The sequence below is a fragment of the Parasteatoda tepidariorum genome, chromosome X1 (genome assembly GCF_043381705.1).
Source record: "Parasteatoda tepidariorum isolate YZ-2023 chromosome X1, CAS_Ptep_4.0, whole genome shotgun sequence".
NCBI lineage: Eukaryota > Metazoa > Arthropoda > Arachnida > Araneae > Theridiidae > Parasteatoda > Parasteatoda tepidariorum.
In genome coordinates this window covers 57,064,955-57,077,181 of record NC_092214.1, presented here as the reverse complement: position 1 = coordinate 57,077,181, position 12,227 = coordinate 57,064,955, and the positions used below count along the sequence as shown (strand labels likewise).

The following is a 12,227-nucleotide window of genomic DNA, read 5'->3' as shown; positions in this document are numbered from 1 at the left end:
AATGACCATTTATTATTGCTGCATCGTTTCTGGATTTAGGACTTTCAAACTAATGATAAAAACTATAATTAGATGTTCTTTTATTAGGCAATTCGTGTTTAAAATATTGATTCCTGAATTTAATTATATATTCAGCCAATTAAATTTCTTACCAGTCAAAACTAAATAGTGAATTCTATTCAATTAAGCAAATTTCTTCCCAGTGAAGACATTAAAAATGCAAACGTTCCGGCTTCGTACCTTCGAATTGCGGTCAGACGTGATCATGTATCTGTGGGAGGAATGACTTCTTCCTGAAAGATTATGACTATGACCATCCCAGTTAATGCTTAGCTATTTGAATAAAATATTAAAACATATTTAATACCCATGAATTCTTGGAACTTTAGCTGGAGAACACACACTTATCATGACGATATTGTGACGGGAATTCAAAATTACTCTTAACGCAATGGTTATTATGTAACATACATTTAACTCTGCTATGTAAAGGGACACGAAGGAATTGTATTTACCATTTTATATGAATTAATATTCATCTTAATAGATTACAATTAATAAATGAAGTTTACTGCTTTCCAGATTTCTAGTAAGAAGTAAGTTCTTAATTGTTTATTTAAAATTAGAGTGTATATTTGAATAGTTATGTATGTCTGTTACTGATGCTTTAATGTACGTAATATCATACAGTGTTTTGTTCAACAATTTTCGGTTTCACTTTAAACTATAAATTGTTGAAATGTGCTGTAACTTTAATATGCTAGATTTATGCTAGATTTCTAAACTTCTCAAACATTTCATTTGTTACATAGTATTGTGGTAAAACTTGTATGTAAGTATGATTCAGTTTAACCCTTTATTAAGGATTCAGAAAATTTGCACCTTATTTTGGTTCAGGTAACAAAATCATAGTGCAATTTCATGTCAATTTTTCTGAGGATGTATGCATATAGTATAATTACTTACATTTTTAGACTGTGTCCTATCATTTTCTTAGTCATTCATTTTCTTTTGTCATGAAAATGACTTCTGACCAACTATGTACAATGTTTATATATATAAAATGATAAGGTACTCGCAATGCCTGTAAAACTGGCTTGTTGAATATCTCCCTCTAAGAATACGCAATTAAATAAGTTTTTTTCTTCAATATTTGATGAATTTTATAGTTTTGGAGAGCACAAAGTTATAAAATATGTTTTATTAAATATGAAACAGGGTATAAAGAAAAATATAAGATAGATAAATACAGGTACAACTAAAATATAATTGCTTTTCCGAGTGCTTTTTCGAGAGATGCTTCTCACTTTTTTTGCTTATAATCTTTTGAAAATAATGGTATCTCACATTGTTCTTGTAGGTAATCAAGTGCTCTTTTTGGGAGGTCTAATAAGAGATGCGATTTAAAGTTTTCATGTTGAGGATTTATGTTTAGGGGTGTTAGCATTTTAGTTCAGAAATATAAAATTAATTAGGACAATAAATAAAAAAAACAATAAATATATTAGTTTTTATGCAGAATTCAAAATTTTGAAATACAGAAAAATTTTAATTTATGTCGCAATCTCCCCTGTACTGTGAAAAATTCTGGTAAAAAAATATCGGCACTCAACATGACTCTACTTTTTACCGTAAAATCAATTTTTACGAGAATAGGTTCCGGAGCAAAAAATCCGATGTATCGTAATTTTCACAGTAATAATTTCAAAAAAATTACTATATCACTCGAATTAAATAAATATTCCTATATCACTCTAATTAAATAAATATTAAGGTATACTATTTTACGGTGAAATGGATTATACAGATGATGCACCCAAATTGTATCGTTCTATATGCACTAGTGCATTCCACCATAATTTGATCGAAATTTTTTACAGCGGTCACATTTTGGTAGCTTAGAAGAACTTTAAAATCTAATCTAAAAAGTTCTTAAATTATAGTTCGTAAAACGTTGCGCAAAGACGACCTTAGTACCGAATACGAAATAATATAAATTACCCAAGAATACGAAAGTTGATTACAGTAAAAGTTAGTAGTTTTGATTACAGAGAAAGTTAACCTTAAGCGACGGTCACTAAACAGAGGTCAACAAAAGAATTGTCTATGTCAACGAAATAATTGTTAGGAACACTGCAAAAATTTTTTTTTACAGAATTGAAAGCGTAACAGCTGCAGAGTTGCCTAAAATGTTCCCGTTTATTTAAATATTTTTCCGTTTCCTTACAGAAATTTAATTTTTTATTTCTCCGATGATTTATTTTTCCGTTCTTCATTTTTTTTATGTATTTCTACTGAAACGTTATTTTATTTTTTTTATTTATTGACTATTTCCTTCATTTATTTTCTGACATTCTTTTCTTTGAATGGTAAATGTTACAATTGAACATCAAGAGTTTTTTATCAAATAACATTGGAATTTCACTCAGAACTCATTTATATTTTTTTTAAATTCCTCGCAACAATTTAAACTTCAAAAAAAAGCATTTTAAATTTTTAAAAAAAATATATAATATTTTTTTTATTTCATTTTCTTAAAATCTTAACACCTTAAAATGGCATTTAACGTGAAAATATAAAAGCTCTTTGAAATAATAACATTAATATTTATATATATTTCTCAAATATTTTTTAATTTTATTCATATTATTCAAGTATTTTTAAGCAGAAATTAACAATACATATTGCTTATTGAGTGCTTGAAAAAATTTAAAATATTTCGCATTGTGCTTTTTTAAAACACTTTATTTTTAGAATTAAAAAATCAAATCCTTGCACAAGTTTTGTTCAGCTGCTTACATCAACCATATTTTTTTGTTCTGCATCAACCCCACTTTTGTGAACATTTCATTTTTTGACCAGACGGTCGTTCAGCTCTAACTTTAACATAAATCTTCTTCCTACTTTATAAGGTTATAAGCAAATAAAATCCTCAACACATTTTGCATCTATTTTGGCAACCGTCTTAGGGCAAAATTATGCAGTGAAATTAATATTAAAAGGCCTGAACTTTCTACAGTTAAAGTTGGCCCTTAGTATGTGAAAAAACAATAATTTGAGCTAAGTTTATTAAAGGCAGTATATGTTTTAGGCTAACTGTTGAAATAGTTTGCAAGTTCAACTTATTGAGTACACTGTTAGAATTTTAATTTTAAGATCCTGGTAAAATAACCAGAAGCATCCAATTAACCGTAAAATTTACGGTAAAGAACTTTTTTTACCTTTACAGTTTTGAAATCGTTTACAAGTAGTATGGTTAAAAATCCATGAATACAAATCTGCATGTTTTTAACCATTTACAACTGGCACGGTTACAAAATGATCGAAATACTAAACGTTTTGTGTTAGGCAGTTTTATGACGCCTCTTTTAAAAAGTATTCTGTACATTTTATACAGCACCATTTACTTTTTACAGCAAAAAGTTCATTTGCAAAAAGTTTATTTTGGTGTACTATCTATTCTGAATAACTTAAACCTGTAAATTAATTATACAGTGTTTTTAAGTAGAGTTGGAAAAAAATATTAAAAATGCTGTCATGTCTTTGCAATATAAACTGTATTTTCTGTCACGGATATTAGAAAAATTTTAGATATTCAATAAAACATTTTTATTATACTCTCCATTAATAAATTTCAAATTTAAGCATTTTCAAAAAGGAAAACTTAAGAATTTTTTAACATATAGTAAAGTTTAAAAGTAAAATATCTGACATTATCTACAGGAATGTTACTTTATAAAATAAAAAATTAAAAACAATTGTTTTTCTGCTACAAAAGCATTAGTTTTGATGCATGAACTATTATTATTACGAGTACTATTTAATTATAAAAACAAATGGCCACATCAGTTGATTAATTCAAAACATTCATCATAGGTATAATACACTCTAATTTAAAATCACAGGACTTATCATGGAACAAATTTATTTAAGCATACACTGCAATGGATAACGGTTGGAAATAAAACAAAATACTCCGAAATACCATATTTTAAAAAGAGTATTGGTTTATTGTAATTTTTCTTTTCTATTATAGGTTAAATATTAATTTGAAATTTAAGGAAACATAATCAAAATAACAGCAATAGATAAAAAAGAAAACTTGCAGGAATACAATATTTAAAAAAAAAGTATTTCTTCATGTATTTTTTCTACTGTAAGTTTAAAAAACGCAAAAATACAGAAAATATAGCTGAATAATTTATTTAAAAAAAGCGTTTTTTATTGTAATTTATTTCTTTATTATAAAGTTTAAATGTACTTCTTAATTTTAAAAGCACAAGAATAAAAAAACAACAGGTATAGATAAAAAAAAATATGTTGAAATACAATAATTTAAAAAGAGCACTGCTTTCTATATTTTATTTTTTTTCACAATATTGTCTAAATGTATTTTATAATTTAAGAAACACAAGATTTAATTTAAAAAATAAACATTTAATATTAAGTGTTATATTTAGTTTATTATTACCATCAGGAGCGATTTTATTTACTTCTTCAAAACTTCTGTATTTAAAGGAAAAAAATTATTGCATCTTATATACTCTGAAAAAAATATAGTCAAAAGTACTAAAATTTGGTAAAATTTGCTGTGTTTCTGGCTCCATGGGGAACATCAAAAAGCTTGGTAATTTTTACCTGAACGTTTTGGCAATGATTTTTGTAAAATTAACAATAATATACTTTTGATATAATATAATATACAATTTTATACATTTTGATTGAAATTAGTAGCTGCGGTAAAATTTGGTGATTTTATCATGACGCCTAAGACCATGGCATAAAAACCATTTATTTTGTTATATTTGTTTTTCTACTTGATAGTCTGTGTAGATCAAAACTAAACTCTACAAACAGAAAGAATTCTGGTAAAATTATCGTACTGTATGGTAATGATATATCTGGTAAAAAATACAATTCTAGTAATAAAAACCAAAATAAACAGCATTAAAACCACTCATTTTATGATTTTTCGTTCATTCATATGGTAACTGTTTACCGGAAATTCTGGTTTTCAAAATTACATTTCTTATTACTGCACAATTAGTAAAAATACGAAACTGAAGAGTAAATTTAACCGAATAAATAGATTTCATGCCATGCTCTAAAATATCATAACAAAATTACCAAATTTTACCACATTTAATGCATTTTGTCACATATTATAAAACTATATTTTATAGTTAATCTTACCAAAATCATTACCTAAGTGTTTCGGAAATTTTTGGTATTTCCAGAGTCAGAAACACGGTAAAATTGCTTACCTTATTCTGACAATTTTGGAAATACTTTTTTTCCTCAGTGTCAGTGTAGTTGTATGTTATTTTTCCAGTACCTGGTGTTGGAGAATATTCACAAAACAATTTTCATACTCTGATTGGTACGTGATCACCCAATAGGTGCAGAGGTTTCAGGCATGATTCACAATCATTAGTTCATGGTTTGATAGTTCAAACTTAAATATAACCACAAAACTAGCATCACTTGTTACTAATTGCACCTTAAATCTGTTGCAAACCAACTGTTGCTGTAGTACGGAATAACAAGGTATCTTAATAGTTTAACAATCCACCTAAATGAAAATAAAACTCGATATTATCCATACCATAGCAATTTAGAAAATTTATAACACTACTTTCATCGCAATGAGTGAGATAATTAAAATGTTAAAATTATAACGGTTTTAAAATTATTATTTTAAACACTTGTGCAGCTTTTGAAGAATAAGTCAAAGATTTTAATGGACATACAAAAAACATCTACCAAAAAACTAGAAAAACTCTTAAACATTTAAGATCAAGCATTCATAAAACCTTATTCTAACTATAATAAGGAGCACGAAAGATGTCGTTGACCCCAGAATAAGAAAGATTTCGATAATTGGAGTCAAAGTACAAAATTTATGAATAATAGCTTTGTCTTTTTTTCAACAGTTGCCGATTAATTAAGTATAAAATAAAGTATTTTTTTAAACTTTACTGAACCATTGGCGATTAGCAAATGTGCTATAAATAAAATGGTTTTTTCCTTACTTAATACATGAACAGTTTCTAAGAAAATCGATCAATATTCACTCTCATTCGATTGTTCCCGGTTTTCCACCTTGAACTGGATATTACTCTTTCACAGTAACTTTTCCAGATATGAAATTAGGTCACATCTCCCCGGCTAAAACTTTCAGATATTTGTAATTATCAGGTTTTTAGGTCACAACTATGGAGTATACTCCCTCGATGTTAATGACATAAGGATTTTTTAAAGAAGAGCCTCAAGATGTTGGAGTATAAAATCCGGATGATCCTGTTTTCTTTTCCAGTTTTCACTTGGATAGGAAAGCAGAATTTTCATTTGCGAATAAGATTTAATACTTAGATTTCCAGTTCGTTGTTGAGAAGAAGAAAATTGAAGCTAAGCTGAATATTTTATTTTATGTCAAGAGTATGTAGAGAGTTCTACAGAATTACAAGCCTTTTAAGAGGTTAGTTGTAATATGATTTAACAATTGAAATTCTTAATACTTTTCCTGGTTTTAAATTTTTCTGTTTTAATTAGTTGCAAGATGATTTTTCTGTTTTATTCTCAATATTTCAGAGAAATCGCGTAATTTTAGCAAATATGGTTAAACTTTTAATAAATGCCTAAAATACATTAAGTTCTACTTCTATTATACAATCATTTTTTTAGCTTCGTTATTCTTTTCAAGTGAGCATTGTTAGCAATTGTTATTTTATATTTTTATTTCCAGTTTATTGATTTAGAACTTAGTGAAAAAATTTCTCATGAGCATTTAAATAAAATAATTTATTAAAAACTTTTTGTTTAAAAGACAAAACTTTCTTTTAATTAAAACGAAAATTTTCGAAAGATATTTTGTGCACAGTCATCTTTCTCTTAGTAATTAAAGTATGGCACGTATTTTTAGCACTAGACTTTGTAAATATTTATAGCATGCACTTACAAGAACCAGTGCTGGTTAGAGAAAATTTGAGCTTTTTTATATTCCAAAGTTTTGTTTTATAATTGTATCCATAGACTTTTTCTAAAAACTTTTCGCGACTAAAATTTTCAAACTTGTTGTAATATTTTAAATAAATATTTTTCTACGAAGCTAACTATATATATTGCAGTAAACTGTAGTAGTAGTAAGGGCTTGAAAATTATATTAGCCTAGAAGCCTGGGGCATGTGAAATTTTCAATGGGGCATCTATATTTTCACCTTACATACCCAGTCGAGCATGTAAATATTTAAACAGATAGCGTGAACTAATAATTAACTGTACATACATTTTAACTAAAATCACCAAGCTGATAAACGGTAGATGCAGATAAACGGTACTTTTTTGTTCATATTAATGCCATTAATTTACCTCAACGATGCTTATTCGTGCTTAATATTTCTTTGAAATAAATACTTAATTCTTATATGACTTAATACTTCTTATTTTTACTGAAAATAAAGGTGTTGTTGTTGGTGCATTTTGTTGTTTTTTCGAAAGAATAATAATAAATTCATTCATATGTTTTCATTGATATCCGTTAGAAAATATGCTTGGATATGTAAGAGTTGTATGTAAGTTATATTATTAGAGCATGTATTAATAAATTTTCGGATTTGTAGTACTATATTAATGTAGTAAACTGTGCTGCATAAAACTACATATATCTGATCCCTAAGTTTAAAATGCTTTATTTCTTTGACATATGTTACGTGCCTTATTTATTCGTTTGTTTTAATGATTTGCTACTCAAAGTTTGACATATTCACCAAAAACGTAAAAAAATCATAGTAAAGTAAAAAAATCATAAAATGTCTAATGAGGAAATTGGCAATCTTTGATCCCTTCAGTGATCACGTTCTAGAATTTCAAGAAGCTACTCGGATCCAAATGAACCACGTAGTAATAGTCAACTTATTAGAATCGTAATTTATCCGTTGAACTCAACTAAAATCCGTATTTCTATTTATATGTTTCAATAGAACTTCAAAATACATTTAATTTTAAGTTTTTCCTTTCCTTAGGAAATTATTTCCAGATTTTCTCTTTAAAAAACTGATCGCTCTAATTCAAATAATTATTTTATAAAATTTTATTCTATTTAATTTCATACATGATAATGACACATTAAACAAAATAATATTAAACAAATATACATTATAAAAATTGTTTGCATTAAATATTATTTTATGTACGTAAATTGTTAACATTAAACAAAAAATATAATTGAAATTAAAGATAATAAATGAAGTATACACTGTTTTACATACTACATTTCTTAGTTTTAAATTTTTCCAGCTTTGTTTTCACTTAAATTATGTTAGATTTATGAGCAATATTCTTGTATTTATGTTATATATCTAACTTTGACTCTATTTTCATATTTTTCTCATTATTTAAAAGTTGATTTTTATTTTAATTTGAGACGCTTTCACACTTATTAGGAAAAAAATGAATTTTTTATTTTTCTTTTGCAAACATATGAGTTCTAATGTAATATTACATAAACTATTTAGATATTTTTATCAGAAAATTTTTAACAGTTCTAATTTTATTTGTAATTAAAAAAGTTATTAAGCAGTAATTTTATAGATGGAACCAGTTAAAAGGATGCATTAAAACTTTATAATAGAAGTATTACTAACTACTACAGGTATTTTCTTTTTGAAATTTTCTTAATATGTTTTTATGTTTCTTATTCGAAATTTTATATATCGCTGATCAATATGTCAAATATAACCCCATGTGTGTGACATGCTGAGGTTCGTAAACCTCAACAGTACTGAGAAAACATAAGGTCAAAGTACAGAAGCTCTCACGTCTGTCTTTCTCTTTCCCCCAAACAATCACATTGCCAGCACAATAATTGATAAATCGTTTTTCATATTATTAACCTTGTTTATGTCTAAATTTCAGAAGCATCTGGGTTGTTCATTTGCCTCTATCACAGCTGGAGGGACAGTTGAACCCGCATCGTTCTATCAATACTTGAAGGAGAAAATATCATAGAGCATTATCATTTATTAGAGTTAATCATTGTTTGAAACCATCTTTGTCTGTCTCAGGTCTTTAAAATTGCTCTTGACATTGTAAAAAACAAAAATGCAAGGTAAGTTTAAATACTGAACTTATAATTATATTAATCTTTTTACTCCTCTAGCATTTTTTTATTTTTATTTTTGATAAAATGACTTCTCTTTTCAAAGTTCACTTTCTTAAGATGAAGTCAATGACTTGACTTCTCTTTTTTTTCATACATTTTGTGTTATACTATTATTCTTAACACTACGAATAATCAGTGGCTATTTCGAATTATAAAATTAAAAAAGTAGGATTTTTCCCTAGCGTTTCACAAGTTTTCACAACTCGTAAAAAGTAAATTGTATTTTTGATCAAAATAATGAACAACCATTTGTATTATTAAAACTCTACTTTTTAAATTAAAAAGTACGCTTTTCTCAAATTTTGGCATTTAAAAGTCATACAGATAAGATGATAATTTAGGAATTTATGTTTTAATAGTATGTGTAAATATTATATGTGTCACTAAAAGATTTTTCAGTTAATGATTGGCAAATCTAATCTAGATTCAATCTGGTATTTATTTTAGGTAAAATGTAATAGTTAGAAAATCGAACAGAATTACAATACGAAAAGCTTTAAATTATTAAAGGTTTTGACCCTTTTAAACTATAAAAGACACTGCATTTGCTGGAATGCATACGTTTATACACAATCTGTTAGGAAATGTACTTATGTAGAATAGATATATTTCAAGTACCAACAAAAGATATCTTTAATATAACCAATGTATATAACTACATAACTATATAACTAGTATATAACTACATATAACATCTCCTTGGACCAATTCCACGAATAAAAATATTGTCAGTAGTACTTACGAAAAAATTACTAGTAATATTTTTGTACAAAGCTTTGATGCTTCTAGATTTACAAATTACACAACCTGCTCCCCGATCATTATAAGCATTTAATAAATATTCCATTGAATTAATTTCAATTATTCATCAATCAACATTATTGTTGTTAAATTGCTAAATTAAGAAAACAATTATGGTCAAAACTACCAGTATATGGTAAATTTTACCAAATTTCTTTCTCTACTAGAACACCAATAAGTTCGGTAATTTTAACCGATGTGATTTGGTAACAATTCATTCGTTTAAATTTACTTTTCAGTTTTGTATTTTTTACTAAATGTGTAGAAATAAAAACTATCATTTTATAAACCAGAATTTTCGGTAAACCGTTACCATATGAATGGAATAATTAGCAGATGAATGGATAAAATATTTTGATTTTATAAACCAAAATTATGTTTTTTTTTTCACAAGAAATATCATTACGGTAATTTTACTTGTTTTGTTCGTCAGGGTGGGATAGAATTTTGTGCTGATTGAAAGAAATGATAGCATATAACATTTAGTTAATCATAAGTTGTAAACGAAATTTAAAAACAATGTACTTTCAACGGAAATTGCTTTATATATACATAGATAAAACTTTAAATTAACAACAACAAAGTTTAAATTTAATTCACAGTAAAAATTTTTATAATTTTGCTAAGTGATAGGATTGCCATAAATTATTACAAACTTTCCCATAAATACCTTAAAGGGAATTTCAAGCCAAAAGGGCTAATTTTGGAGATGATTTTAACTGAGTCAATGTAAATGAAAAAAGAGAAAAATATTTTTTTAATAGTGTCTAAGTCTTAATAAGTAAAACTTAGAGTAGAAAATTTAAATAGGGGGTTACTTATTAACATACTTAACAAATGGCAGAAATATCTAAATTATATTATTGTGGGAAAGACATTTTGATGAAGCAATTTAGTGTTTTGATACAAAAAAGTAACGTGCAAAACCACGCAATCATTTTCATTAAAACAAGATTAAAGTAAATACTTTTAAATAACTTAGCCATCCTTAAAATATATTTCAAGTATTTTCTTGAGTTTTAAGATGCATTTCCGTAACAAAATGCTAGTTACTTCCATCTGAGAAAAAAATTGACCAAAAACTGTATCTTTAAATAATAACACCAATTGCTTTTCCCCTAAATTCATTGTTTAATATCATCAAATATTCTCAACTTCGAAGAAAAAAAAATATTATAGTGTTAATATTATTTGAAAAGAAAATTATATTGCATAAGTAGTAAATATTTAGTTCATATAACATAAATATCTGTAGAATTCAGAAATAGCTGCTGTTAACGTTATTGTTCCCACCAAAGCCCAAACAACAATTTTAATGGATATTAAAAATTCCGAAATTTACTCTTTTCTAATTATGCCTTTAAGTGGACGATTAACGAATTCTAATGTTTAATTTAACAATAAAATTTCGTCCATGGAAATTAAATTAACTTAACAGAATTTAAACTACGTAATCTCTACGAGCTCTAGAGTTTAATAGAATGTACAAATGGGAATTACGTTTAGCTCTTTCATTTTTCATTTTGTAACTAAATCATTTTATAAACACGCTCTTAACTTACACGATTAGACAATTTAAAGAAGTGAAAAACATGAAATTAAAATTTAAACTACTTTTTCGCGATTTATGCATAAAATAATACATAATAATTTGAAAGTAAAAAGTAAAATAAACTGAGGATATTTCTCATTGCTAAATTTCGCTACATTTTATAACTACTCCCCAAAACTTATTAATTTCATTCTTTTTCTTCAACAGTGTCCCCAAGAACTTTGTTACCTCTATGTATTGTTTTAATTTTCATCAGTCATCAATGCTCATCACAATTTTTTACAAAAATCGCCAATTCCATCCCCAGAATGGGAAAACGCTATGAATTACCAGCAGTAATCGTAAGTATGATTTGCCTAATTTACACTTAAAAATGTTTTTTTTTTTGCACTACTGCTAAGCCATATTATTATAACACAATGGTTAAAATGATAGTTTTAAAATAATAATAGAATTCATTGAAAATTACAGGGGTTGGACAAAACTAATTAAAAACTTATAAGTGAGTCACTCTGCAATTTGTTGGACACAAAGCTAGGTTTTTGAAGTTACACTTACAAAATTTTAGGAGTGTCCAAAGTAGTCTTCGCCAGCATCGTAAATGAATTTACACTTTCGTAGATGAATTTTCTAAATATTTAATTCCTGAAACCCTTTATTTCTTCGAATCAATATATATATAGATAGATATATGAATATATAGAATATATATAT

At 26.4% G+C, this 12,227-nt stretch overlaps 1 protein-coding gene across 3 annotated transcripts in view; it reads left to right on the top strand.

Annotated features, from left to right (window-relative positions):
• The first annotated feature begins 384 nt into the window (after positions 1-384).
• LOC107457478 (uncharacterized) overlaps positions 385-12,227 on the top strand; it is a 16,861-nt gene continuing 5,018 nt past the window's right edge. For 2 of the 3 annotated variants that reach the window (XM_016075645.3, XM_016075643.4), the window contains exons 1-3: positions 6,134-6,478; positions 8,914-9,106; positions 11,721-11,854. In XM_016075645.3, the coding sequence (XP_015931131.1) occupies positions 9,100-9,106; positions 11,721-11,854 (141 nt within the window). In that variant the 5' untranslated portion in view covers positions 6,134-6,478; positions 8,914-9,099. Of the gene's footprint in view, positions 597-6,133; positions 6,479-8,913; positions 9,107-11,720; positions 11,855-12,227 lie in introns of those variants that run through there. The other variant, XM_071187801.1, reaches the window with a different exon arrangement.